This window comes from Pseudophryne corroboree, chromosome 3 (genome assembly GCF_028390025.1).
Source record: "Pseudophryne corroboree isolate aPseCor3 chromosome 3, aPseCor3.hap2, whole genome shotgun sequence".
Taxonomy (NCBI): Eukaryota; Metazoa; Chordata; class Amphibia; order Anura; family Myobatrachidae; genus Pseudophryne; species Pseudophryne corroboree.
Genome location: NC_086446.1, coordinates 524,740,370 through 524,767,834, shown reverse-complemented (window position 1 = coordinate 524,767,834; position 27,465 = coordinate 524,740,370). Strand labels below are relative to the sequence as shown.

The 27,465-nt window shown below is 46.0% G+C and overlaps 1 protein-coding gene across 3 annotated transcripts in view; it reads left to right on the top strand.

The window, feature by feature from the left end:
- Positions 1 to 27,465, top strand: part of ABCA5 (ATP binding cassette subfamily A member 5) — a 339,361-nt gene that overhangs the window by 232,162 nt on the left and 79,734 nt on the right. For all 3 annotated transcript variants that reach the window (XM_063961135.1, XM_063961134.1, XM_063961136.1), the window contains 5 exons: positions 13,181 to 13,271; positions 13,856 to 13,995; positions 20,927 to 21,046; positions 23,489 to 23,687; positions 25,360 to 25,529. In XM_063961135.1, the coding sequence (XP_063817205.1) occupies positions 13,181 to 13,271; positions 13,856 to 13,995; positions 20,927 to 21,046; positions 23,489 to 23,687; positions 25,360 to 25,529 (720 nt within the window). The remainder of the gene's footprint in view (positions 1 to 13,180; positions 13,272 to 13,855; positions 13,996 to 20,926; positions 21,047 to 23,488; positions 23,688 to 25,359; positions 25,530 to 27,465) is intronic.

Genomic DNA, 27,465 nt, shown 5'->3' with positions numbered 1-27,465 from the left:
AAAACCAATGGGGCAAAAGAACAGACAGTCACATAAAAAGACAATTTTTCAGAGTGTGTGGCTCCAATAAACAAAGGAATTTGGCTGGTGCAGGAGGTAATTTTACCCTGGGACAATGGTTCCCCGTTTAACCCACAGATCTCAATCTCTGATGCCAAAGGTACTGAGGGAACAGAGTGTTCCAGGGCGAATTGACGGTCCATTAAAACCCCATCGGCCCCACTGTCAACAAAGGCCTCAGTCTTGACAGTTTGACCGAGGATCTCCAAAGTCACCGGAATGAGAAAAGTCTTTTTGGGAAATTCTGACTTCTGGCCTGACAGGATATTTCCCATCACCCTCAGGCCCTGAAGTTTTCCGGTTTTTCTGGGCATGATACTACAACATGACCTTTATTCCCACAGTACAAACACAAACCCTGCTGTCTCCTCCGCGTCTTCTCACGCGAGGAGAGGCGGGTAGCCCCAATCTGCATAGGCTCCTCGGAATATTCCTTAGAGTCTGAGGTTCCCTTGGGAAAAAAGGAAACGGCGGTCTCCCTTTCAAGCCTACGCTCTCTCAGCCGTCTATCCACCCGGATGGATAACTGCATGAGCTGATCTAAGCTATCAGGCGAGGGATATTGTACCAGTTGGTCCTTTATCTGGTCAGAAAGGCCCCTTCGGTACTGGTTTCTCAGGGCTGGGTCATTCCACTGGATATCATGAGCCAACCTCCGAAACTCCATACTATAAACCTCAGCTGGCCGTCGCCCTTGCTTAAGAACCGTAATCTGAGCCTCGGCTGAAGCCATCTTGTCAGGGTCATCATACAAAATGCCCAGTGCCGTAAAAAAAGCATCAACACTTTTAAGCGACGGACAGTCAGGCTGTAACCCATATGCCCAGACCTGTGGGTCTCCTTGTAGCAAGGAAATCACCATGCCCACCCGCTGAATCTCCGACCCAGAAGACTAGGGCCTAAGCCTGAAATATAGCTTACAGCTCTCCTTGAAACAAAAGAACTGCGAGCGATCTCCAGAAAAACGATCCGGGAGATTTACTTTCGACTCCTTAACCCCTGAACTTGCCGCTGCTGCTGCGGGAGCTCCGCTAGCGGCCTGCGGGGTGTTCATTTTAATGGACATCTCATTAAATTGTCGAGTCAGGACCTGCACCTGATCGACCACCTGTTGCAAAGTATTTTGAGGGGTATGCTCCATATTCCCACAAAATTTCAACAGGAGTAAGGCTGCTGAATATGTTACGCACACCAGTGCTAACAGGAGTATACCGGTGTATGAACAGAGAGGGAAGCGAAGCAAACGAACTCACAGACAGTATAACATAACATACACAGGAGGTGATGGAATAACTAATAAACACAAAGTGAACGGAGAAGTCCAAAGGCTCAGGAATTGGGTGTCTCCCTAGTGTCAGGAATGCTCAGATGGAATAGAGCGGACAATGAAGCAATGTGTAGTGATTTAACATGTGGAGCACCTGAAATGATGTTGCTAAGAGCAACAGAAAAAACCCCAAAGGGTTACCAACGGGTGTGGGAATAAACTCCTTGGTCAGAGATAGAAATATAGACACAAGGAGAGTATCCACAATCCTAACCCCCACTTGCAGGGCACAGGTTCAGCCTACTGCCACTAAACTGACACCTGGACGCCCTGCACAGTGAGGGAGGATTAAGCAAGCAGGTCTGAGAGTACAGCCGCAAACCTGCTGGGTTCAAAGAATAGCAAAAGAACCCCAGCAGGTCAAACAACTGACTCCAGTCTTACTGTTAGGTCCGGATTGGCAGAATGAAGTACCGAATCCCAAGGCTTATTCGCAGTAAGCAACAAGTAAATACAAAGTCACACAGTACTAGCTAACTCTCTGGAACTGACTAACAAACAAAGATTCAGCAGCATTTGCCTAGCCTGAGAGGATGGTTTATATAGCAGGTGCTGTCCACGCCCCACTCAGACCTCACAGACTGAGCACAAAACCAGCGCCGGATTCCCTGCCGTGCACAGAGCCTGTAACCACTACACAGTAAAAACCCGGACCGGAGTATCAGCTGCGCTCAGGTTACTTCGCTAACACTTGCCTCCCGGTTGCCATGGCGACGTGGCAGCACAGAGCAGGAGATCCTAACAAGGATTTACTGAGACGGTTGTTTAGACCATGCTGAAGGCCCGCAAACAGGCATCTGCCCGGATTTATTACAGGGTTTTGGCATTCTTACTTCACCTGGTGTGCTGATAAGAATTATGATGCTTACAGATTCATAACTTGCAGAATTATGGCTTTTCTGCACAGAGGCTTAGAGTTAGGTCTTCTTCTGACCTCCCTCAATGTGCACATATCTGCCTTGTTGGTATGGTTTCAGCGCAAGATTGCCTCTATTTCTGACATACACACGTTTACTCAGGATGTTTTACATATTCAGCCTCCCTATGTTCCACCAGTGGCTCCACAGGACCTGTCTATTGTATTGACAGCCCTTCAAGAAGTTTCATTCTAACCTCTTGAATCGGTGGACCTCAAGTGGCTCACGGCCAAGGTCCTGTTCTTGCTGGCTATTGCTTCTGCAAGACGGGTGTTGGTCTTAGGCGCTTTGTCCTGTCGTCCACCCTTTTTGATTTTTCACCGCGACAGGGTGGTACTACGAACTCGGACCAGTTATTTACCTAAGGTGGTGTTTTCCTTTCACCTTAACCAAGAGATTGTGGTCCCGGCCTTTATCTTTTCGGACTTGTAAACCACAGAACGTTCTTTGGATGTGGTGAGGGCTCTCCTTGTCTTTGTGACTAGGACTGCTTCTGTTAGGCGTTCGGATACCCTCTTTGTCCACTTTGGTTTCCACAAACGTGGCTGGCCTGCAAACAAGCAAACCTTGGCCAGATGGATTATAATGGTGATTGCACATGCTTACAAGCAAGCTGGTCTTCCAGCTTCGATTAAGGCCCATTCTACCCGGTCTGTTGGACCCTCTTAGGCGGCCCGCCGTGTTGCGTCCACAGAACAGTTATGCAAGGCGGCTATGTGGTTCTCTGTGAACACTATTCTTAGGTTCTATGGCTTTGATACCTTCACCTCCCAGGATGCTTCCTTTGGACGCCAGATTCTCACATCCTCTAAGGCGCATCCCTTCCCTTGAGGAACTGCTTTAGAACATCCCCGATGTTTCCCTGTGGAAACCTGTGTACCCTGCTGCAGAAAAGAAGTGTTATGGTAGACTTACCATAGTTAACTCTCCTTTTGCGAAGTACACAGGGTTCCACAGGGCGCCCACCCTGACACACTTAGCTTCTTTGGGTTTGTATGGCATTAGCCACTGGTACCTTCTCCTGTCGTGAGAATGTGTTCTTATGTGACTAACATCTGCCTTCTCTCTTGCCTGCTCCTGCATAGGACTGGTTATCAAAACTGAGCTCTCAGTGCCTGGAGGCGGGGTTATAGAGGAGGCCCCTATGCATCCCGGGACAGCTAAAGCTTTACCTGTTGGTGCCTCTTGATCCAGATCCACTCTACCCCCCAATTTTTTCATGTGGAACCCTGTGTACTTCCCAGAAAGAGTGTTAATCATGGTAAGTTTACCATAACACTTCTTTTATATAGCACCAGCATATGCCAATGTACCTAATGGGCCTAATTTGTGTTTATACGCAATTGCAATTTTTATGGCTTCGGAACTGGAAATCTTAGCAAGTGAAGCTGTAACCCAGAAAGGATGATAGACACCCACTGGAGTCATCACAAACTCATCTGAAACTGTATATATATATATGCAGCCTATACACAATAACAAGGAACATTGACTGCTGGGGTAGGCCTTTATCTATGCAGACAGGCCGCAGCACTAGCTACGCAGGAGCCATGTTTCTCTACATGCATGATCGCAGCTGACGGCATATACATGTCCCGAAAATGGCCATGACACGCCTACGTTTTTGCTGCTGCTCCCCGTTATCCTCCCCAAACGGTCCCTTTCTGTCAAACAGTCTACAATAAAATTCTCAGTGCAAGCGCAATCACAAAGGCTCCTTGACACATGTTCAGCGTGATTGCTGTGCATGTGTAGTCTGCAGATAATTGCTCACTTGCTTACAAACATGAATTAGGCCCAATAAGCCTGATTTAGAGGTGGATGCAATGCCGATGTTTGTGGATTTGAATGTTTGCTTGTTTTTTTTGTATTGCGCATTCCTCAGAGTCTCACTGCGCATAATCGCCAAGTTTAATTACCGACAGTGGTCATAATGATATTTTGGATGCAAAGTGATTGGCAGTCAGCAAGTGTTTATGGGAGGTAAGGGGGGCAGGCAAGTCACAGCATGTGTGTCACCATTTTAGGTGCATGTCTCAGCCTGCCACTGCGCCCATGTACACCGTTACAATCATCACTGGCTGCCGATTGGTGGATCTGGTTCGCGGTGCTAGTGGGTCAGGGAGTAGTGGCCTCAGATGTATGAGGGCCATAACATAAAGTAATGACGATATTGCCGTTCATATACAAAATTTAAGTAAAGAATAATGTCAAACAAATTCAAAAGAACTCAATGGTAGCAGGATGGGCTTACTAGACATTTGTAAAAAACATTCCCGGAAACTGTCCCAACAATTTTGAAGCATAGTGGAGATTAATCAAACCTTCTGTAGAGGTCAAGTGACGGTGTTGCCTATAGTAATAAAAGAGATTCCAACTATCCAATTTCTTTAGTAAGGGCTATAAGATGATAGCTAGAATCTAATTGGTTGTTATGGTCAACACCTCCACTTGTCCTCTTTAGAAAGTTTGATAAATCTCCCTAATAGTTCCTAAATGATAGGTGGCCCTAAATCCCCTTTATTGTTGCAAGAAGTCTGCAGTTTTCCATCCTGTCCTTATCCATCTTGAGGTATCCTGGTATTCTAAAACCGCTCTTTACTCTTGTGCACACGCCATAAGACAGAACTCACCCTTTGCCTTATTACACCAACTGTGCTGCAGAATTTTAACTTTCCAAATGAAGTCAAATTGAACATGAGTGTCTGTAAAGGTGTAACATTTGATGAATAGGATAGCCACCTCTTTTTGCATGTCAGAGCATAAACAGTTTTGCAGCAGTTCCAATGTTTCCACCCAGGGGCATAACTATAGTGGGTGAAGGGGTGCCTTGGCTATGAGGTCTGTAGACTTAGGGGCTGGTCTCCGGGGCCTAGCTCCAATGCACCTGAAGCCGGCTTGGGGGCCTCACATTGATGATAATACTACTGCCCCCCTCCCCATGGCTGGTTCTAGACCTTGTGGCGCCCAGGGTGAAAGTTTCCTTTGGCGACCCCCCCCCCCCCCCCCCCCCCTCCCGACAGGTGAAATAGGGTTAGTGCACGCGCAGGCGTGCGGCAAAAATAGGGGCGTAGCTTCATAGGGAAGGGGCATCGTCACAGCTTTCCTCCCTGTAGTTTTGCCTCCTGTAGCGTTGTGACCCCAGTAGCTGTTGTGACCCCAGTAGCTGTTGTGCCCCCAGTAGATTTTGTGCCCCCTGCAGCTGTGCCCTCAGTAGTTGTGCCCCCATTAGTTTCTCTTACGTCCTAGAGGATGCTGGGGACTCCGTAAGGACCATGGGGTATAAATGGGCTCCGCAGGAGACATGGGCACTCTAAAGACTTTAGATGGGTGTGCACTGGCTCCTCCCTCTATGCCCCTCCTCCAGACCTCAGTTAGATCCTGTGCCCAGAGGAGACTGGGTGCACTGCAGGGGAGCTCTACTGAGTTTCTCTGTAAAAGACTTTTGTTAGGTTTTTCATTTTTAGGGAGCACTGCTGGCAACAGGCTCCCTGCATCGTGGGACTGAGAGAGAAGCAGACCTACTTAAATGATAGGCTCTGCTTCTTAGGCTACTGGACACCATTAGCTCCAGAGGGTCGGAACGCAGGTCTCACCCTCGCCGTTCATCCCCGAGCCGCGCCGCCGTCCTCCTCACAGAGCCGGAAGATAGAAGCCGGGTGAGTATGAGAAGAAAGAAGACTTCAAAGGTGACAGAAGACTTCAGATCTCCGATGAGGTACCGCGCAGCGGTAACGCTGCGCGCCATTGCTCCCGCATTTACACACACTGGTGGCACTGTATGGGTGCAGAGCGCAGGGGGGGGGGCGCCCTGGGCAGCAATTATAAAACCTCTAGGGACACTGGCATAGATATATACTGCGGAGGCAGTATATTGCAGAAACCCCCGCCAGTATAAAGATTTCAGCGGGACCGAAGCCCGCCGTTGAGGGGGCGGAGCTTGATCCCTCAGCACTAACCAGCGCCATTTTCTCCACAGCACGCTGCAGAGAAGCTGGCTCCCCGGACTCTCCCCTGCTGAACACATGTACAGAGGGCAAAAAAGAGGGGGGGGCACATTTATTTGGCGCAGTGAGTATCTTTATATAAAAGCGCTGTACTGACTGGGATTTTATTCCAGTGTCCGGTGGCACTGGGTGTGTGCTGGCATACTCTCTCTCTGTCTCTCCAAAGGGCCTTATTGGGGAACTGTCTCCATATATATATATATATATATATATCCCTGAGTGTGTGGGGTTGTCGGTACGTGTGTGTCGTCATGTCTGAAGCGGAAGGCTCATCTAAGGAGGAGGCAGAGCAGATGATTGTGGTGTCTCCATCGGCGACGCCGACACCTGATTGGTTGAATATGTGGAATGTTTTAAATGCAAATGTGTCTTTATTACATAAGAGAATGGACAAAGCAGAGTCCAGAGAAAAAACAGGGAGTCAATCCATGGCTTTGGCTGTATCACAGGGCCCTCCAGGGTCTCAAAAACGTCCCCTGTCCCAAGTAGCAGACACTGATACCGACACGGATTCTGACTCCAGTGTCGACTACGATGATGCGAGGTTACACCCAAGGGTGGCCAAAAGTATTCATTATATGATTATTGCAATAAAAGATGTTTTGCATATCACAGAGGACCCCTCTGTTCCTGACACGAGGGTATGCATGTTTAAGGAAAAGAAGCCTGAGGTAACCTTTCCCCCATCTCATGAGCTGAACGCATTATTTGAAAAGGCTTGGGAAACTCCAGACAAGAAACTGCAGATTCCCAAGATAATTCTTATGGCGTATCCTTTCCCCGCACAGGACAGGTTATGGTGGGAATCCTCGCCCACGGTGGACAAGGCCTTGACGCGCTTGTCCAAAAAGGTTGCGCTACCGTCTCCAGACACGGCAGCCCTCAAGGATCCTGCTGATCGCAGACAGGAAACTACCTTAAAATCAATTTATGTACATATGGGTGCCTTCCTCAGACCGGCAATAGCGTCGGCTTGGGTATGTAGCGCAATAGCAGCATGGGCAGATAACTTGTCATCTGACATTGATACCCTAGATAGGGATAGCATTTTATTGACCTTGGGTCACATTAAAGACGCAGCCTTATATATGAGAGACGCTGCGAGAGACGTTGGGCTGTTAGGTTCAAGAGCCAACGCCATGGCAATTTCTGCTAGGCGAGCCCTGTGGACCCGCCAATGGACGGGTGATGCCGACTCAAAGAGACATATGGAAGTTTTGCCTTACAAGGGTGAGGTTTTATTTGGGGAGGGTCTCGCGGACCTGGTTTCCACAGCTACCGCGGGTACATCTACTTTTTTACCTTATGTTCCCCCACAGCAAAAGAAAACACCCCAATATCAGATGCAGTCCTTTCGATCGCATAAGTCCAGAAGAGGTAGGGGCTCTTCCTTCCTCGCCAGAGGTAAAGGTAGAGGGAAAAGAATACCTGCTACGGCTAGTTCCCAGGAGCAGAAGTCCTCCCCGGCTTCTACTAAATCCACCGCATGACGCTGGGACGCCACTGCGGGAGTCCGCGCCGGTGGGGGCACGTCTTCGACTCTTCAACCAGGTCTGGGTTCAGTCAGACGTGGATCCTTGGGCGATGGAAATTGTATCCCAAGACTACAAGCTGGAATTCGAAGAGGTGCCTCCTCGACGATTTTTCAAATCGGCTTTACCAGCTTCTCCCCCAGAGAGGGAAATAGTTTTAGCTGCAATTCAAAAACTGTGTCAACAGCAAGTGTTTATCAAGGTTCCCCTAGTCCAACAGGGGAAGGGGTACTATTCAACTCTGTTTGTGGTCCCGAAACCGGATGGCTCGGTCAGACCCATTTTGAATCTAAAATCCCTAAACCTGTACTTGAAAAAGTTCAAATTCAAGATGGAATCTCTCCAGGCAGTTATCTCCAGCCTGGAAGGGGGGGATTTTATGGTGTCACTAGACATAAAGGATGCATACCTTCATGTCCCCATATATCCCCCTCATCAGGCGTACCTGAGATTCGCTGTACAAGACTGTCATTACCAGTTTCAGATGTTGCCGTTTGGGCTTTCCACGGCCCCAAGGATTTTCACCAAGGTAATGGCGGAAATGATGGTGCTCCTGCGCAGGCAGGGAGTCACATTTATCCCGTACTTGGACGATCTCCTGATAAAAGCGAGATCAAGAGATCAGTTGCTGAAAAGCGTGTCGCTCTCCCTGAGAGTGCTGCAGCAGCATGGCTGGATTCTAAATCTACCAAAGTCACAGTTGTTTCCAACGACTCAGCTATCTTTCTTAGGCATGATTCTGGACACGGAACAGAAGAGAGTTTTTCTCCCAATGGAAAAAGCCCGGGAACTCCAGAACATGGTCAGGGACCTGCTAAAACCAAAAATAGTGTCAGTCCATCAATGCACTCGAGTACTGGGAAAAATGGTGGCGACCTACGAAGCCATCCCCTTCGGCAGGTTCCATGCGAGGACGTTTCAGTGGGACCTTCTGGACAAGTGGTCGGGGTCCCATCTACAAATACATCGGAAAATAAGCTTGTCCCCCAGGGCCATGGTGTGTCTCCTGTGGTGGCTGCAGAGTACTCACCTTCTCGAGGGTCGCAGGTTCGGCATTCAAGACTGGGTTCTGGTGACCACGGACGCGAGCCTCCGAGGATGGGGAGCAGTCACACAAGGAAGAAATTTTCAGGGACTATGGTCAAGCCAGGAGGCTTGTCTACACATCAACGTACTGGAATTGAGGGCCATATACAACGGCTTACGACAAGCGGAGACTCTTCTTCGCGGCCTACCGTTGCTGATTCAATCAGACAACGTCACAGCCGTGGCTCATGTAAAACGCCAAGGCGGGACAAGGAGCAGAGTGGCAATGGCGGAAGCCAACAGGATTCTTCGCTGGGCAGAAAATCACGTAAGCGCTTTGTCAGCAGTCTTCATTCCGGGAGTGGACAACTGCGAAGCAGACTTCCTCAGCAGACACGATCTCCATCCAGGAGAGTGGGGACTTCATCAAGAAGTTTTTGCAGAGATAACAAGTCGTTGGGGACTTCCTCAAATAGACATGATGGCGTCACGCCTCAACAAGAAGCTTCGGAGATATTGTGCCAGGTCAAGGGACCCTCAGGCAGTAGCGGTAGACGCCCTGGTGACACCATGGGTGTTTTAGTCGGTCTATGTGTTCCCTCCTCTTCCACTCATCTCAAAAATATTGAGAATCATAAGGCGAAAAAGAGTGCAGATAATACTCATTGTTCCAGATTGGCCTCTAAGGGCCTGGTATTCAGATCTTCAGGACATGCTCACAGAAGATCCGTGGCCTCTTTCTCTCAGGGAGGACCTGTTGCAGCAGGAGCCCTGCGTGTTCCAAGACTTACCGCGGTTACGTTTGACGGCATGGCGGTTGAACTCCGAATCCTAGCTGGGAAAGGTATTCCGGAGGAAGTCATCCCTACTCTGATAAAGGCTAGGAAGGAGGTGACGGTGAAACACTATCGCCGTATCTGGAGGAAGTATGTGTCTTGGTGAGAAGCCAAGAATGCTCCTACGGAAGATTTCCACCTGGGCCGTTTTCTCCACTTTCTACAGACAGGAGTGGATATGGGCCTAAAGTTAGGCTCTATTAAGGTACAGATTTCGGCCCTATCAATATTCTTTCAGAAGGAATTGGCTTCTCTCCCGGAAGTCCAAACTTTTGTGAAGGGAGTACTGCACATCCAGCCTCCTTTTGTGCCCCCAGTGGCACCATGGGACCTTAACATGGTGTTACAGTTCCTAAAATCACACTGGTTTGAACCTCTTCAAACGGTTGAATTAAAATTTCTCACTTGGAAAGTGGTCATGTTGCTGGCCTTGGCATCTGCAAGGCAGGTGTCCGAATTGGCGGCTTTGTCTCACAAGAGCCCCTGTCTGATTTTCCATGTGGATCGAGCAGAGTTGAGAACTCGTCCTCAATTTCTGCCTAAGGTGGTTTCGTCATTTCATATGAACCAACCTATTGTGGTGCCTGTGGCTACGGGGGACTTGGAGGATTCCAAGTCCCTTGATGTAGTCAGGGCCTTAAAAATGTATGTAGCCAGGACGGCTTGAGTTCGGAAAACAGAGGCACTGTTTGTCCTGTATGCGGCCAACAAAGTTGGCGCTCCTGCTTCTAAGCAGACTATTGCTCGCTGGATCTGTAACATTCTACGGCTGGATTGCCGGTACCAAATTCGGTAAATGCCCATTCCACTAGGAAGGTGGGCTCTTCTTGGGCGGCTGCCCGAGGTGTCTCGGCATTGCAACTTTGCCGAGCGGCTACTTGATCGGGTTCAAACACTTTTGCTAAATTCTACAAGTTTGATACCTTGGCTGAGGAGGACCTCATGTTTGCTTAATCGGTGCTGCAGAGTCATCCGCACTCTCCCGCCCGGTCTGGAGCTTTGGTATAATCCCCATGGTCCTTACGGAGTCCCCAGCATCCTCTAGGACGTAAGAGAAAATAAAATTTTAAACCTACCGGTAAATCTTTTTCTCCTAGTCCGTAGAGGATGCTGGGCGCCCGTCCCAGTGTGGACTAAATTCTGCAAGACTTGTATATAGTTATTGCTTACATAAGGGTTATGTTACAATTTCGATCAGTCTCTGGCTGATGCTGTTTTGTTTCATACTGTTAACTGGTTCGTATGTTCCAAGTTGTACGGTGTGGTTGGTGTGGGCTGGTATGTATCTTGCCCTTAGATTAACAAAAATCCTTTCCTCGTACTGTCCGTCTCCTCTGGGCACAGTTCTCTAACTGAGGTCTGGAGGAGGGGCATAGAGGGAGGAGCCAGTGCACACCCATCTAAAGTCTTTAGAGTGCCCATGTCTCCTGCGGAGCCTGTCTATACCCCATGGTCCTTACGGGGTCCCCAGCATCCTCTACGGACTAGGAGAAAAAGATTTACCGGTATGTTTAAAATCTTATTTTTTCCCCCCAGTAGTTGTGACCCCATTAGTTTTCCCCCCAGTAGCTGTGCCCCTAGTAAAAAAATAAAGAATACTCACCAGCCCCGTTCCTGTTTCCTGACCACTGCTGCCCTCCGTCTCCGGCCGCCGGCGCCGCTCCTCGGATCTATGGGAGAGACGTCGTGACGTCTCTCCTATAAGAGCACACAGACACTAGAGGTCAGTTATGACCTCTAGCCTCTATGGCTCTTCTAAACTGCCATGCGGTGCACGATGATGGCAGGCACCAGTAGCGGGGAAAGGTCCTCTCCGTGAAAGGAAACTAGATACTCCCTCACTGTGCATCTAGTTTCCCTTTGCGGAGAGGACCTTTTCCTAACCACTACCAACGCCACCCCAGTTAGTAGCAGCTCTATGCAGACCTTTGTATGGTCTGCATAGACACACAAACACTGTCCTCCTGATATCATGTTATGTACGTCTCTTGTACGCCTATGTGTCATATTCAGCTATCACTTTGTAACTTCATTGAAACACCCCTTCAATCAAACATTAGTGGCACAGCGTGTTATACGCTGTGCCACTAATTCCGCACAAGGCAATATACAGATGAGTCCTATTACATCTAGCCTCAAAATTCTATATAGCGCAAGATGCCTGGCGTGAGTGAGCCGCCAGGGCTTGTGCAACTCTGCTAGCATTGAGCGTCTTTTATTGCTGAATATGCATCTTAGTCGCAACGCAATGTGACTAGGACGCACAAGGATACTGTGCTGATTAATAATAGTCTATATCTGTGTGCGACTGAGTCTGTATACAGAGCAGAACAGAACTTGGTATGGAAAAAAAACTGCTACATTGTAGAATTTTGTGTACAGATTCAGAGACTCTTTTACACACTGATATTCAAGTGTCACATATTAATCAGCACAATCTCTTGGTGCATCCTAGTCACATTGTGTTGCTTCTAACATGCACAAAAACGTAAAAACGATTCCCGACGCTAGCAGCCTCTCATGGGACCTGGCTTTCCAAGAGGGGTTGTTTGGCGCAACTGCAGCAAATATGTATGAGGACACATCTGTATATTATAATTATTTGGGTTTCTACCATTTGCATCGTTCCCACAACTGGGCGCACCCATTCTACACCCTATAGTTATTCTCATCATTTTTCTTCACATCATCATACAGTTGCAACATCCCAACATCCTTTGGGGATGTTTGGGTCAACAAAATGAAACATACAAATACACAAGAAGGAATTACTTTGGGGATTTAGTTTTTTGTGTGATTTTAGTACTCTTTAGGAAATAAGAGAATGGAACATTGCCAGGGAACAAATATATGGGGGCACATCCAATTAGAGTCCGGTTCTTCTGCAGAGGGAAAGCTGCAGGTTCAGCACCTGGAGCTGTACAATTATTTTCCCTCATCAGCAGTAGTATTGGTAATTGTACCATCCCCATGCTGGGTGCAAGAGATGTGTCAGAAACAGGCTTTCCTTCCCTGTACATACTCCGACTAGCACGGAACACTAGCTCTGCTCCCATGGCACTCACACAAGACACAACAGCTCAGTGTGATCACATTGTAGCTGCCCAGGTCCTTAAACGCCCATTTCACAGAAAAACAAATACGACCACGTTCCATGTGACTCAGAATAGGACAGATACACACAGAAATGTGTAAACTTGCATATTAGTGACAATATTGGTGATAAAGATTTTACCTCAGATACAGTACATCAGAATCCTTTGGCCGTCCAGCTGTTGTTGAACTACACTTACCAGCATGTTACCAGCAACAGTTTTAGCAAAGCCAAATTTCAAAAATGTTGCAGGACATGCTGGTATGTGTAGTTTAGCAACAGCTGGAGGGGCAAAGGTTCCCCATCCCTGATCTAATTCATCATGAATTCAGTTGTTTAAGCTGAACTGAAATGATTATATGTGATTTTCCTTCATTACAGACCGAAAGGCTGTTATATCACAAGGAACACTGAAATGCATTGGTTCCTCCCTGTTCCTCAAGAGCAAATGGGGTGTTGGCTATCGCTTAAGGTATTGTATCTTTCTGTCTTGTGAATTTATTGATACTGCTAATTATTGAGTGCAAATACGGTAACTGTGCACGTTATGTACTGCAGTTACCATTTCACACCATGTATTATCCTAGTGATTTGATCAAAAGGACTGTGGCACAAGGTGCCCCTGTCATTTTCAGCACTATTATGTTAAGGGCAGGGTGGCGATGTGCCAGTAAATGCACTGATCGGTCCGACAACTGCAGCTGTTTTTGCCGCACCACAGCACCGTCCCTGGCTGCCGGATTATGCAGCCAGGGACTGTGCTTTCAAAAAAAGTTTTTTTTTTTTCCTTTCAGTAAAGCTACCAGTGCTGATGGGGGATTTCTGACCGGTACATGTGCAGATTCAATGCCAAAAGTGTGAGAGTGCAGTTCGCCAGAGAGGAGAGTTAACACACTCGCTCTTCGTCAAAAAGTTTTTTAACGCCGTTGGTAATTGGCCCTGCTTCGCCTTGATAATGGGCAAAGCAGGGCCATGCAGTTACCAAACTTTAGAACCCTATCATACATCTCCCCTTCAGTTTGTTTCTTAACCCTAAGCAATCTCTTTTCTCTTTAGCATGGATATTAAACCATCTAGTAATGTAGCGGCTATTTCTGCACTAATCACACAACATATTCCAAGTGCAAGTTTGATGCTGCAGAAAGAGAATTCGCTCATCTATGCCTTACCATTGAGAGATGTGGACATATTCCCAGGTACTTCATCATTATTGTGATAGCATGTATCATGACACTGTGCTACAAGGGTTGTCAAGTGTAATAGCACCCAGAGCACCGATGCTTCAAAGGAGGGTGAGTAATGTTCTGTGGTATGGCCTAATGATAATCCTATCTCATTATGGGGTGATGGATCAAGCAATGAAAGAATGGAGATGTTTCACAACCAATCAGATTCAAGGTAGCATTTATCAAGTACATTCTGTACTATGATAGGTAAAAACTAATTGGTTGCTAAGGGCAACTTATCTGATTTTGAACTTCTCAACTCTTTTCACTTTTTATTACATCACCCCCTATGTAACTTGGAAATGTGTGTGTCATTGTATCATTGTGTGGAAGAATACCCTAAGCCTGAACATGACCAGCAAAGAATGATAAGTTAAAGACAACGTCATTAAACCGTCATCAGGATCCAGGGGCGTTTGGCCCTAGATGTCAGAAAGAGGGGGTGCCGCCAGCTGGACCATTTCCTGAACCTGCTTCACATAGTAATAAGAGGGGGCTCCACCGCTTGGCCCCTCACTCTCTGCCAGTGCACACTTGCAATACCTGAATGATAAATGAAGGACTTTAACTTGCTAGATAAAGCTCTAAAAGCACCTGTTGCTCTGGAGCTGAGTGTTCATTAAAGGGATTTTACTGCAGGAGATGGGCTTGGGACAGGAAAAGAGCATTTTTTAAAGTTAGGGACTTATGTAGAGTTGGATGTTGATTTTTATTTTTGCTTAAAATACACCTATTCATTCTGCATTTATGTACAAAAAAGTACCCCTGCATCACTATGTAGACATATAAGCATCTTCAACTTGCGAGTCTTTATGCTAAGAAGGTTGAACACAGTATTTACCAAAAATATACTGGAAGGTTAATTGGCTCTCAACAAAATTAACCCTAGTGTGAATGTGTGTGCATGTACATGTGGTGGGGAATATAGATTGTAAGCTCCACTGGGGCAGGGACTGATGTGTATGGCCAAATATTCTCTGTAAAGCGCTGCGGAATATGTCTGCGCTATATAAATAACTGGTAGTAAATAAATAATAATAAATACATATTTATGCCTAGAAGTAGGGACATGGGAGGCAAGGCGTCTGCAAATGCAGGTCAAGTACAGTAAGGACAAGCTTGCATAATATCAGTCATATGAGGTAGAGTTCTGAACCCCTGTGCTGATTGAAAATGTGATTGACAGTACTGCTATTGCAGACCAGGACCACCTGTAGCTTTCCAGGTGTTGTGAAACTGCACATCTTAGCATGCCCTGCCACAGTTTTAGCATTCCCTAATAGCAAAACTGTGGCATGGCATACTGGGATGTGTTGTTTCACAACAGTGAAGGGCCACATGTGGAGCACCCCTGCGCTACACCCTGCCAGCTATCACTGGCAGAGCATGATTTTCACAACACCTGGAGAGCCGCAGGCTAGATTATGCACATGGCTAATCCTTCATTCACACGTGTTATAATTATTTCATTTAGCCTTTGTACTTATGTCCATGTGGAGACGGAGTTAGAGTTTTACAGCTTCATAGTGAGTGCATTACGTCAAGGGTAGCCTCTAGTCAGTGTTACAGAAGCATCCTTCTAATAACGCATTATTGTGCTCTCAGTGAATTTCTCTATTTAGTTTGCAGTAGGATTTCATTCATTTAAAACGTTATTGTTGTTTGTGGTATTAGTGTAAGCCACATATAACCCACCTGACCCTGTCTCCCTAAGAGAGACACTCAGAGACTAGGAATGGTGGGTGAGGACATTTGGCAGACAGGTGATTACAGGAGGGGTTCAGAGAGGTTTGGAGTGGAGTAGAGTGGTGTGTAGGATGGCAGGGTTGATGCATTAGGGACTAACACTGGATGACATACTTAATTGCTTAATACACAACACTGTCCATCACACTCTTTCATGCTTTACTTTGCATTTTAGCAGGTACTTGTGTTGGGGAAGAGCAGACTTGTTGGTCAAAGTCCCCTCCTTGGAATTACTTCAGTTTTTAATTCTGTACCATGGAGTAGGGCATGTTTTTTATTCATTGTAAGATTACTTTGTGTTATTCACTACATTAGCTTGTTCAGTTGAATGTCTGCACCGAGGGTGCGGTTCTATCGCTGATACTTGCTATTCTGCTGATCCCAGCTCTGCATCCATGAGCTTCCAGCAGCTTGGGTCTCCGAATTCTACAGAGTGAACAAGAACTGGGAACCTTTAGCTTGCAATGGCACACGGATTTTACGCTGTGAACTACCGCAGAGGCTGAGTTTAGCCTCAGCTGTTCCAGTTTCCCCACATACATTGCAAGAACAGGACTTCTGTCTGCTTGGAGTGGAAGGTATAACCCTATATGAAGCAGAGAGCATGTATAGAATAAAATAACCATCATTAATACAGAAGGAGTGCTGCTCTTCCCACCTAAGGAAGGTGAGATCAGAACAAGACACACTGGTTCGCCCCTCACCTCCCGATGACAGTGGGGATGGCGCTAACAGGTGAATCATGGTTAATGACTGGAGAAACCCCATCTATGGAGGAAAGACAAGAGGAGAAATAAAGGCAGGTAGGGTCTACTGCAGAGAAAGGATTTAGGGGAGTTGCTCCCTGTGGAAGGAATCCTCCTTGACAGGCTTTTGCTACACAGTTACCCAACAAAATCACTTCTCAGCTTCTCCCTCTCTCTGGTGCTATGGCTAATGTCACACTCACACACTACTTTAAATACACTTATTTACTAAAATATGTCAGAAACAGGAACTTCCTAGTCCATGCTGCCTGAGGAAAAATTATCCAAAGCTTTGCTTGCTCAAAATGCAAGGCTAAGTTACCAAATGTTACAGAACCCCTATGTTTATCTTTTGAAGCTAATGTCCAGGGTCTGTGTTTGTCACTTAAAAATGTAGGTGACCACTCTGAGCTAAAGTGGACCAGTGCTTTGGCGTGGTCCATTGCAAAACTGACCCAAGATGCCAGTCCACCCAGAGGTAGGTAAAAAGTCATCCAGTTACCGCATCCCACTCACCGCTAGACCAAGAGCTCAAGATTTTTCCCATTTGGTGAAAATGTTGAAATCTACTCTTAGCAGACTTTGTAGATGTCATGCGTCCTCCCAGGCTCACATATTGATTGGTTCAGATTATGTTCCCCTCGTCTCAGAAGGCCGATGAGGCCCTAACCTACTTTGAATTTGAAGATTTAATTTGTGCACTTAAGATTGTTTCAGATATGTTAAAATAAACTAAAAATGAAAAATTATTTTTTTTATTTTTTTTACCACTGCTCACAAGTCTGTCCTGGCCTTATAGGTGCTTTGCTATGTAGTGCACCTTCCACATCAACTATACTGTGCTTGAAACAGACATACAGGAGACTTCACCTAAACTGGATGTTTCCATTGTCCTCCTCTAAAAGATAAAAAATCCTAGGGCCAAATGCTGCTTCTTTTAAGGATAGCACAGACAGAAAATAAGGTGGTAATCCAATGTGAGCTACAGCTCAGTGAAGGCCTGCAAGTCGGGTTTCCCATTGCTAAGTCACAATCCTTGATAGATCATACCAAGGAAGTGAGTACTTGAGTGACACTGGTCTTGATGCAGGGCTGGGCCTTTATATGTTCTTCTCGTAAGCGAATAAAGAGTTCAAAAATACCATGGCGTTATCATCAGTGCCATCACTTGGACTTGGTGACACCCAGTGTCCTCACAAGTGGCAAAGATGCATGCGCCTGAAAAGGAAAGTGGCCTCTCGGCACACCCCATTTTCGTCATTCCAGGGGTGTGCCCAGCATTCTTGGAGATGCTGAGCTGCCCCCAGAGACTCTCCCATTAGTGAAAGCTCTTCCTTAGTAACAGGACCCAGGCACTGCACAATAATGTCATATTGCAGCTCCTGGTTACTGAGGAAGACTGACATTTTGGTGACACAGGGTGTGATCCATACCCCCTAGTGACGCCCCCCTAGTGACACCACTGGTTACCGTTTGCATGCAGTTTTTGTGCTGGAGCAGAACAAAAGTTTCTTGTAACTCACAGGAGAGGATAATTATTTTGTTGATATTCCCAAACTGTTCCTTTGCGAAAGAACAAAGCTTCAGACAGGTGTGGTCTGAAAAGCTCCAAGGATCCAACCTTGCAGATACATCACCTGCTTTTCCGGATCTTACTCCATTCAGTCTCATCTTTGGTGGAAGCACATCTGCTACATTACCAAGACCATTAGATCAAGTCTTCTGTGGATGCTATGATGTTGTATAGTGGTCAGTGTCTGGACTTTGCAGACACAAACTCTTCAAACCCCCCCCCCCCCCTCCTTCACACACAAAAAAAAAATGCTGCTAAACACACTGTTTCCGAGTGACCTGATCGCAGCCCCGTTGAGGGTCATCAAATCTCTCATGACAGCAGGGATCATTTTTCTTCTTCCAAGAGTTGAAAGAGTCCTAGGGTATTATTCACACTGGTTCCTTGTTCAGAAACCAACAGGATTTTCATACACGTCCTAAATCTAAACCTGCATCCGCAAATAGCCAAATTCTGTATGGGGTCTGTTCATTCAGTCATAAATTCTATGGCACATGGAGAGTTCCTGGCTTCTCTAGATATCAAAGACTCTTACTTCCATATTCCCTTATAGAAGACCCATCACAGCCTCCTCGTTTGCATGTACATCTGTGCTGCCGAATGTGCAAGGACCGAGATGCCCACTTTTAGGGCCCATGCATGCTCTAATACTGACTGGTGCATAGTTATACGCCACCATCGGTTGCACAATTGAAAATTGTACCAGCTCAATGCCTTTTCTCTGTCTCACTGTGGCCTCCTATTCTTGTATCTATGCGTCTGGGAATGCAGCCACTTGCATCTAAACACTCACAATGCTTCTATAATACGCCTGCTGAAAGGATCTTTTTGAGTGCACTACTAGTCACCTCCCGGGCACTGCCCAGTAATGCCCATTACTTTTCTGCCACCTTTCTGATACTATCTGAATCAATCGCTGCAGTACAGTATCTTTGTGCATATAATCTGTATAACGCATGCATCATAGGGGATTTCAGAACTTTTTGCACTTGCACCATTGAAAGTAATCGCACAGTGTGGATTGTATGTGACTCAGAATCAGGCCCTTAGTGTGTTAACTGGTAAAGAGTGCCAGAAAACACTATCGTATGCCAGCAAGGCACTCCCATTAACCACAGAGGATGCAAAATCACCTAGCAGATCAAATGCATTTTTATTGTAATAAAACAACACACTAAAATGTTATTGTACTTTCCAAAATCAAGTACCAATGGGTTCAAAACACTGAACCTAACACATACAGCTGTATCCTAAAGGATCTACTGTATATCCACATTTATTGGAGTCATAATTCAGATGGGTTGTTCATAAATTCCTTTACTCCTCTGATGGCAATGAAGTGCCCAAGTGTAATGTCATTGTGGCAGACACACAAAGAGACAAAGTCAGCAAGATACCAGAGTCACATGACACTTGATCCTGACCAGCCCAGCAGATGGTCCATTATACAGTACTCATTCAATGCTGTCTGAGTAGAGGAATTCTGTCCCCCTTTCATGACCTGTCAGTTGCCCGTGTTAGTTGGTATTAATGCATACTGATGGCATTGAAACCCCATTGAACATAATTGACAGTAGGTTCGTTAGGGCGGATCACAAGTTCTTTAATAGGGATGTAGTTAACAGCCCAGTACTCAAGATAAGGACAGTCAGAATCCCGACTGTACTAAAGTACTGGGGTTAGGGTTAGGAACTAGGGGTAGAGTTAGGCTGTGGTGGGGGGACGGTTAGGGATAAGCTACAGCAGGGGTGGGTTAGGGTTAGGCTGCAGGAGGGGTGGATTAGGGTTAGATCATTTCCAAAATCCATCTGGATTTTGAATACCGAAATGCCGCTGTTGGCTTTCTGAACATTGGGATCCTGGGTGTCGGGATATAAAAACAAACCCATAAAGTAAACCCTCATATTTACATTTAAGAACAGTGCAGACACTAGTTACATTACAGTACATACATCCCCAATATAAAATATACTGGCGAGAGTGGGTGCTAAGCAGGTTTAATATTTAAGGTTAATATGAGGATGGTTCAATAAGTAAGACCACTCACTTGTGTAATGTTCTCTATTTCTTTCTAAATTCATGCCAGGCCAGAGCAGGTAGACCACCGTTTCCCCCAATTAGACTGCACCTCATATCATTCGTACTGTCCCAACGTCAGTTGCTAGATGGCGGGGCTGGCACAAACATTGAGGTGCTTAGTCAGATTTTTTTGTTTAAAGTGCACATCAGCAGCTGAAATTCATCGCCATCTTGTCCAGGTGTACAGTGATAACGTCATGTCACAGAAAAAAGTTCAGGTTTTGGTCACTGCCTTTGATAACGGCAGGACAGACGATAGCAGTTTTTACAGCACTACCAATTGGAGGTACTGGCACATCCTCCCTACAGCCCTGGCACCGAGTTATTTCCATCTCTTTGCACCATTGAAGAAGCAGCTGGGTAGATAGCGATTCGCAACCGATGGTGAAGTTCACCAAGCCATCCTGTCCTGGCTTGTTACCTTATTTATTGTACCATGGCATCCTAGCCTCATCCAGGCACAGTGCCTGTAATTATGAACATGTATCCCTGCCAACAGGTACAAAAAATTTTCTGCGACCCCATGATTATAATGTTCCTCTCAACCTCTTGGCTTGTGAATCTCTTGGATGCGGATATCTATGTCTTTCTTTTTTTTCATGTTATTAAAGGGAATTTCTTGGTATCCTGGTCCCTTCAGTGTGCAGGCCTGCCTAATATGTCACAGCTTTGTAAATATAAGTTATTAATAACATTGATTCAGTAGAAAATATAGGATCAGTAGTATAGTTAAGAATAAAGTGTGCTTGTTTTCTAGGATTACTCTCTGCCCTGGATAATGATTGCAGCTTAGATGTTGTGACTTATGGTGTTTCCATCACCACACTGGAAGATGTCTTCTTCAAACTGGAAACAGAGACCGATGTTGACCAGACAGGTAATACTCAATGAGGTTTATGCCATTCGCTTGTTCTGCTAAGCTTGAAATGTTCTTTAATTAAGACAAGAGATTGGCTTTAAGTTCCATGTGCTCCATCCTTGCATCCAGCTATGGAACCTGGAGTGGTGTATATTTAAAATGTTTATAATTGTTTATTAACCATGGTGAGGAGATTGTGTACAGAATGAGGTAGGTGGATTCTTTTGTTTCCATATGGAGGTTGGTTGAGGCTAGATCCAAGTGGCCTAAGGGACCTTTTCCGTCAGAGGGAGGAGCCACGACACAAGGGGGAGGAGCTAGGCCAGCGGGACAGTTGCTCTACTATTCCCGCCACCAACTATTACCTTTAGTAATTAGGTGGCGAGCCACCGAGCCCGAAGCGTGGCGAGCGAAGCGAGCCCGCAAGGGTACTTTTCGGGTACCCTGTTCGGCCGTAGCGCCTCCCCCTGGTGACGTGTCTCCTCTCCTAGGTACGTCACAAGGTCCCTTCTCCCACTCCGATATAGAACCAACCATGGAGGTTCCAAAAAGCAGCAGCATACAAAGAAGGTGTCTAGATAACTTTTTCATGCAATCCATGATTTGAACCATGGGCCTAATTCTGAGTTGATCGCAGCAGCAAATTTGTTAGCAGTTGGGCAAAACCATGTGCACTGCAGGGGGGACAGATATAACATGTGCAGAGAGAGTTAGATTTGGGTGAGCTCCTAACTGCCATTTTACAGGTTGTGTTTGAAAAATGGCAGGAACTGATTGGTTGGTAGTTTCTCGCTCCACTGTATCTCTCCCCAAGGCTTTATACGGGATCCGGTCAGCATACAAGCGGCCGGGATGCCGGCAGTAGGAATACTGACACCAGAATACCAACATTGGTCAGAAGACATGAATGACAATGCCAGTGCCGGAATCCTGACTGACGGCATTCCGATTGTATGTATGCTGGGGCCGGTTAGGGTAAGGCTGTGGGGGGTGGGCGGTTAAATTTAGGCTGCAGGAAGGAAGGGTTAGGGCTGTTAAAGTTTACAGTTAGACGCCTACCAGATGTCGGAATCCTACGTGTTGGGATGCCACTGTCAGTATTCTGACTGCCAGAATCCCAAGTGCCTGGCTCCCGATACCATCCTGCTTTATATATAGGCCCCATAATTTCATCAGATGATGTATGTTTACTTTCTTATACTGAAATTGTGCCATGATATTTACTTAAAGTGACTTAATGTTTAATTTGTTGTATAAGGAAGTGATAAACCAGTGATATGTGCAAGGTGATAAAGACACCAGCCAATCAGATCCTAACTGTTAATTTACATATTGGAGCTGATTGGCTGGTGCCTTTATCACCTTGCACATATCACTGGTTTATCACTTCCTTATGCCTTCTCCAGGTTAATACATCTGCCCCTTAATGTTTAATTTGTTGTATTATTTTGATTATGACTTTTAAAAAGTGTGCAAGATAAATTAACATATGATTAATAGCCAACAAGTGGAGGAAAGTGTACACCACACCTATTGACTTTTACTGTCACCACTCTGGGAAAAGACTGGAGGGAAGATGTGGATAATAATGGATGGGGGTGGGGTCAGTGTTTCTCGCAATTGGGCACCACCCCCTTTGTGACATGATATTGTTGGCCTATGAAGAGGGCGCAGGACCAAAGTGACGTGATTTTCAATGCATTCCACCGGAAGGCAATCAAGCTGCCGGGATCCTGGCTGTCAGGCTACCGATGCCGGAATCCCGACACCCGATGAAATACCGGTGGTCGGAATACCGATCGCCGGACGGAATACCCAATTGGGTGGTGGTCCACACCACCACCTGAGGGGGAATATAACCCGTCGCCACCGGGCTCGATGCGTGGCAAGGAGACACAATGTGCTCGCCGCCGGTATTCTGGCTGTTGGGATCCCAGTGCCGGTCTACTGACTGCCGGGATCCCGACCGCTAGGATATCATATTGAATCCCATTCCGCCCTATTGGTTCCATGTCCTCTGCAAAGACCTGCAAGTCACTGCTTTATCCTCCTCGTCCTGCCCACTTCACTAGGAAGTTGGCATGGTGTGAGAGCCAACCAACTACTTTCTACAGGGAGACCACCTGAAAATTCATGAGTCTCAGTGAGAGTAGGTACGTATGGAGTACATATGCAGCAAATGATATGAACAAAGTTTTAAATCTTTATCAGTAATCTCATTGAGTAACAAGGAACATTTGGATACACCATTAGATTGTACACTGCCTCATGACCAGGGCTCTCCCTACCATTTGTTTTCATGTCTGCATTATTATTTTTTTACCTGGCATGTCTATTCTGTCTGCCCTCCACTTCCAGAGACAAATCATCAACATTAATAATAATATAAAATCATGTGCAGTCATATCAGCATTTTGTTTCCTGTTATTTCAACGTTTTACGGTTTATCATTCTTCACAGATCATAATATTTTCACTCAGAGGATAGAAGATGAGAAGAAGTGGAAATCTACAGAGGACATTGACATGGGGTTACTGGCACTGCCAGACTCAGACCCCTGTACAGTGAGTGGCAAAGCACTGTGGCGGCAGCAAGTTGCCACTATAGCCAAGTTACATTTTCGTAATTTGCGTCGGGAAATGAAATCTGTTCGATATGTGTGAGTATTTACATAGGTAATTAGAGTATTACAGCATTAACCAATAATAAGAAGCACCTCTTGCTTTTTCTTTCAACTCTACCTTTGAACCTCTACCTCACCTCTACCTTACCCCTTTTCCCTGCTAATTGCGTTTTCTCCACATACACACCTAAAGTTCTTATGCATCCATCCTCATCCCTTACACTTAGCAAGGCGGGGGGTTGGAAGATGCAGGACGGTAAGTGTGTGTGCATATACTACTGGACACACACGCACCATTGCCGAGCTGGACGCAAGCAAAGCAAATTAAGTCCAATTCTACATGAGCCACTCTATGTTTTATCACACAATTTAGTGTTTTTTTTTCACAATATTAATACAAGCAGTCTCCTTTGAAATGTAGCATAGTGAGAGATTACTGGGGTCATTCCGAGTTGATCGTAGCTGTGCTAAATTTAGCACAGGTACGATCATGTTCCCAGACATGCGGGGGGGATGCCCAGCACAGGGCTAGTCCGCCCCGCATGTCTGTCTGGCCCCCTTCCCCCCCCACCCCCCGCACAACTACAAAAGCATAGCACAGCGGCGATGCTTTTGTATTTGTGGAGTAACTCCCGGCCAGCGCAGCTCCTGCTGCTGGCTGGGAGTTGATCGTCGCTGCCCCTGGTCGCAGAGGCTGCATGTAAAGTCACGCAGCCACTGCGACGCGCACGGTCCGGCCTGCGTTGGCCGGACCGTGCCCTTATAACTGCGGCCAAACGCCGTCGTGACGCCCACTCCCGCCCAGCAGGCCACCTCTGCCTGTCAGTCAGGCAGAGGCGATTGCTAGGGAACGACGGCCGTCAGGCATGCGCCGGCGCATTGCGGCGCATGCGCAGTTCCGACCCGATCGCTGCGCTGCGATAAACTACAGCAAGCGATTGGGTCAGAACGACCCCCTACATCTGTTCATGTTCTGCAGTAAAGAATTTCTTGATATAGGTATTTAAAAATGTCAAATTTGTTAAATGTATTTATTCTGTATTCATTCTGAAAGTGAGGTAAATTGCGTCCAAAATGTATGCAGGAAGAGACGTAAACGTGTCAGCCTGCAGGGACCTGACCTGGGGGTACTGAAACCCTGGTGAAAGTTGCGGACTGATCACGATGACTAATGCAGCCAACATCTATTTGGACGACAGTGACTAAAACACACCCTTTAATGCAAATTTAGCGAAACTGCTGTAGCTGTACATTAAATACTCGTTTTACACAAATAAATATGGTTGCCCAAATGTATATTAGTGTTGTTAAGATGCTACTTAGGTACTGATGATCTGCACTATATGGCCATTTAATTTAATGTACATGTGTTGTGTACAGCATTGTGTATTCCAATGCAAGCAACAAAACCTGTTGTATATCCCAGTGCATTTATACCTGTTACTTGCATGTGGAGAGAGCTGCACTTTGCTACCTGTTCAGAGTTGATGCGTTTCACTTCAGCGATGAACATGTGGCAAAATGTTTTTTTTTTGTTTTTTTTTTACCAGACGCATTTTTCAATTCTGTTTACTTACAAATCTGAATAAGATCCTTAATGTAATCGTATTACCACTAATGCTGTTCATCACGTCATGTTCTTAGGGGAAACGAAGTGAAATAAACAGAGACACACACACACATTAAACCCAACTTTTTTTTCTTTTAGGTCGCTGTTTCTGTTTCTGTTCCTAGCCACCCAGGCAGCAATAAATATCTTACACTTGTACAACCAAAAACCGTCAGTTCCTATCAAACTGTCACCAGACTTGTACTTTCTGCGTCAAGGACAGAAGAGCCAGAAGTATCTAACGAGCCTATTAGTACAGAGTTCTACAGGTATTCTATATGCAAGTGATAGCTAGTGGCAAACTTGCTGTAATACTTTGTAGTTGCTTCTGTGCTACTGTGCTTTTTTTATTTTATTTTTTTGCAGGCTTTCTAAATTATAAGTGTATTAACTTAACTTTACAGTTAGTCTACCAGTAAAACGATTTGGAAAAGGTAACAGATATAGAAAATGTTATATGATACTAAATATACATTATTACGTTTTGTAATACTAATCCTTATTTTTAATATCTTTTTATTCATCTAAGGGGAGTATTCAATTAGCTCTGATCATTTCAGACATGTAGCGAGCTATTTTCACCCGTTTTTAAGGCATTTTTGCCAATGCCTTTTGACCTTTTTGTTTTAAGTTAAAAGGCATTGGCGAAAAATTCCTCAAAATCATCGAAAACAATCTGTGAAGTGAAAATCCGCCGATCCACATGTTTTTCGCTCCTGTTGAATGTTTCGCCTATTCATAAAACCGTCCCTGCTATTGCATAAGGCAAATCACGATTCGCCCTAAAAATAGCTAAAAGCTCCGTATACCCCCCTAAGTGTATGTATGTATATATATATTTAGAAAGTGGCATGGCATAATGACAGAAAACTCAGTAACATGATTGGACACTTTAGATCACATGACCGTGTATTATTTCCCAATAACCGCAGAGTTCCCAGCGTAACTGTTATGCACACCAGTGCCTGCAGGAAAGTACTGGTGTCAGAACTGTTATGCACTCCAGTGTCTGCAGGAATGTACTGGTGTTTGAACTGTTATGCAAAACAAATGGACTCACAGACAAACTGGGGAATATGACATAACGTACACAGAAGGTAATAGGGTAACAAAATACACACAAAGTGAACAGAGAAGCCCAGAGGCTAAGGAACTGGGTATCTCCCTTGTATTAGAACTGCACAGATGGAAAAAGCAAGATGTTGTGTTTTAATACGTAGAGAACCCGAAATGCTGTTGCTAAGGGCAACAGCAAAACCCTAAAGGGTTACCAACGGGTGTGGCAGTAAACTCCTTGGTCAGAGATGGAATGATAGACACAAGGAGAGTCTCCACAATCCTATTTCTCACTTGCAGTGCACAGGTTTTAGCTTACTGCCACTAAACTGACCCCTGACACCTTGCACAGTGAGACAGGATTAGACAGGCAAGTCTTAGAATACAGCCGCAAACTTGCTAAGTTCACAGAGTAGTAACAGAACCCCAGCAAGCTAAACGACTGACTCCAGTCTTACTGCTAGGTCTGGATTGGCAGAGTGTAATACCAAATCCCCAGGCCTATTTGCAGTAAGCAACAAACAAATACAAAGCTACACAGTACTGGCTAACTTTCATGAACTGACTAACCAACAAAGATTCAGCAGCATCTGCTTACCCTGAAAAGAGGCCTTATAAAGCAGGTGCTGTCCACGCCCCACTCAGACCTCACAGACTGTGAGCACAAAAACCAGCACCGGATCCCCTGCCGTGCACAGAGCCTATAACCACTGCACAGCAAAAGACCCGAACCGGAGTATCAGCTGCGCTCAGGTTACTCCACTAGCACTTGTCTCCCGGTTGCCATGACGACGTGGCAGCACAGGGCAGGAGACCCTAACAGTAACCACACACCCGAACTACTCCCAACTGTCACACTTTTATCTGTAAACTCATCCAACTGCATACAATGGTCCTTATTCATACTTCTATGCAACCCGATGGTATAGGAAAATATGATGTCTGGGGGTCTTCTCAGGCCCAGCCCCATTAGCCACAGTATGATTGACATACTGCAGCGTTTGGGGGGCAGGGTGGGGGAGGCACCCAGCACTGCTCTTTAAAACAGGGAAGCGTTGCCCCCATTTTGATGACGTGACAGGTCCAGGGTCTGCTTCAGCTTACGCATACTGACCAGTGCCTGTGATTAGCGACCGATGGTCATGATGG